Source organism: Sinocyclocheilus grahami, unplaced genomic scaffold, assembly GCF_001515645.1.
Source record: "Sinocyclocheilus grahami isolate Dianchi unplaced genomic scaffold, SAMN03320097.WGS_v1.1 scaffold2634.1, whole genome shotgun sequence".
Lineage (NCBI taxonomy): Eukaryota > Metazoa > Chordata > Actinopteri > Cypriniformes > Cyprinidae > Sinocyclocheilus > Sinocyclocheilus grahami.
Genome location: NW_015507813.1, coordinates 33,094 through 35,425, shown reverse-complemented (window position 1 = coordinate 35,425; position 2,332 = coordinate 33,094). Strand labels below are relative to the sequence as shown.

Sequence of the window (2,332 nt, the reverse complement as noted above, 5' to 3'; positions counted from 1 at the left end):
GCATGTAGACTGTACGATGATGACACCTATTGAATCGTAGGCTGCCACGGCTGTGACATACGTTACCGCAATGTCATCAGCATGCGCTAGTGGTAAACAAATACCAGTACATCAAGATGGATCGCGCTTTGGCAGTTGTGCTTTTCATGTGCGCTGAAACAAAGAATAGGCACCGGTGGAAGAGGGCAATATGGACCCGCTCATGGCTCGGGAAAAGAGGACAACTTGGGATGCCAGTTTTGCACAGGGAGCTTGGCAGCTGCAGTTCCTCCGTTATCTCCTTCAATACTATGTCCTTTTTGGTGCGGTCATGATAGCAGCTAGAGGACACATCGTACAAACATGCCCTCTGCTGCCACAACTCAACAATAATTTGTTCTTTATGGGTATCCCACATACCAGTATATCTTCTACTTTTTTTTGCCTCCATGGCATTGAAATTTTAGCACTGCTGGTCGCGTGGATCAATATGTCATTTCATGTTGCAATTTCATTGGCTGCTGAGTAGACGCAGGTCGTTGCAGTAAACACACTGTGCGTTGATCATGCTGAATTTCTGACATTGTCAGAAAACTATCGTAGGCTATCTTTGGTCGCAAGACCGGGAAAACCCCCGTCTTTGAACCTCTCTCACTGTACGACATAGGATCACCAATTAAGAGCCATGATCACAGAATTCGCCACAATTGCTTCACGATGGCAATCTTTCGTCTGGGACAGACAAAAATCGTGCAGTGTATTACATTTTGAAGTAGTTTTAAAAGCTTCTTTCTGCACCGCTCCAGCCCTAACCCATCCAGATCCGAACCATCAGTTCGTGGTGGAAGTGGATGCTTCCACTCTAGGAGTAGGTGCAGTATTATCCCAATGGAAGGGTGTACCCCCCGTACTTCATCCATGCGCGTACTTCTCCAAGAAGATGTCCCCGGTGGAGCAAAATGACGACATCGGGAACAGCTAGTTACTGGCCATCAAACTCACGCTGGAAGAGTGGCGGCACTGGTTGGAAGGGGCACAATGTCCCTTCGAAGTCATAACTGATCACAAGACCCTCCAATAGATAAACGTCTTAATCCCCAACAAGCACAATGGGCCTTATTCTTCACCCGTTTCCGATTCACAGTAACCTACCACCCTGGGCATAAGAACCTCAAAGCAGATGCTTTATCACAACTTCATCAACCAGATCCATCACCAGATAACACTGAACCCATTCTCTCACCCACAGTGTTCGCATGTCCAATCACCTGGGATGTGAATGACCAAATTTGTGCCACCACTCTAACAGAAGGGTCCGGAAGGGAGATTGTATGTACCTACCACTCTACGACTCGCCCTTCTGGACTCCATCTACACTTCTCCACGATCGGGTCACCCAGGCAGCCAATGCACACTATCGCTCCTCCGGAACAGATACTGGTGGCCCAGCATGGCTCAGGATGTCGCACGCTACGTCAAGGGTTGTTCGGTCTGCGCCATCACAGCCACTCCACGCCGTTTACCTGCAGGAAAACTGCTTCCCTTACCTGTTCCATGCCGACCCTGGTCCTCACAAACTGAGCCAGTGTTTTAAACACCACAATCCTGCAGAGAAACCGAGAAAGAATGAGAGTTAATGTGTCTTTATTGACTATGTGGCTTTCTATAGCGTGATTAAATAATGATGTTACTTGGTTTGTTTCATCTGTGAAACTTCAGCATTGAGAGTTTTGAGAGCTGAGATCATACTGATGACGATCTTGATGAAGAGAATCATGTTTAACTGCAAAGTAGAGGAGTAATTAATGACCTTTTCTTTTTAATATTTAAGTCATGAGAAATAAGAAATGTTTACCGCTAGTATGACACAAATAGGACCCAGAAAACTCCAGATGAAGCCTTTTTCCATTTTAATCCAGCATCTGAAAAATCAATATAATAACTGAATGAATTTGTCAGAAATACTATTTCAGGTGTTGACTGGTTAAATATTACAAACTTTAATCTTGTGCGTGAGACTGATACAGCCTGTGTGTTTATTTGATCAGAGAGCAGAAACATCACAAAATCCCAGAGCTGCTTTATTTCCTTCTAATCAAATTAACTTAAAAACAACAACTCACTGTTCATTGCCGTAGCCTTCAGGAACCAGACCGACAGACACACACACCACAACCAGAGCAACCACATATCCAATCACACACAGAAATCCACTTCTAAGCACCTCCCTCTTTCTGGAGCTGATCTGTGATAGGTTCTTCACACAGATGAAGAGCAGCAGAGCTTCAATGAACATCCACACAAAGCCGGAGAGAAAGAGGAAGTGCAGAAGGCCTGAGATCACGGCACACAA

The 2,332-nt window shown here is 45.3% G+C and overlaps 1 protein-coding gene across 1 annotated transcript in view; it reads right to left on the bottom strand.

The window, feature by feature from the left end:
* LOC107575427 (uncharacterized) overlaps positions 1 to 2,332 on the bottom strand; it is a 33,596-nt gene that overhangs the window by 356 nt on the left and 30,908 nt on the right. Inside the window, exons 13-18 of the mRNA XM_016261804.1 lie at positions 2,103 to 2,332; positions 1,835 to 1,901; positions 1,671 to 1,762; positions 1,527 to 1,584; positions 1,321 to 1,433; positions 174 to 320 (exon numbers count right to left, since the gene is read on the bottom strand). Coding sequence (XP_016117290.1) covers positions 174 to 320; positions 1,321 to 1,433; positions 1,527 to 1,584; positions 1,671 to 1,762; positions 1,835 to 1,901; positions 2,103 to 2,332 — 707 coding nt within the window. The remainder of the gene's footprint in view (positions 1 to 173; positions 321 to 1,320; positions 1,434 to 1,526; positions 1,585 to 1,670; positions 1,763 to 1,834; positions 1,902 to 2,102) is intronic.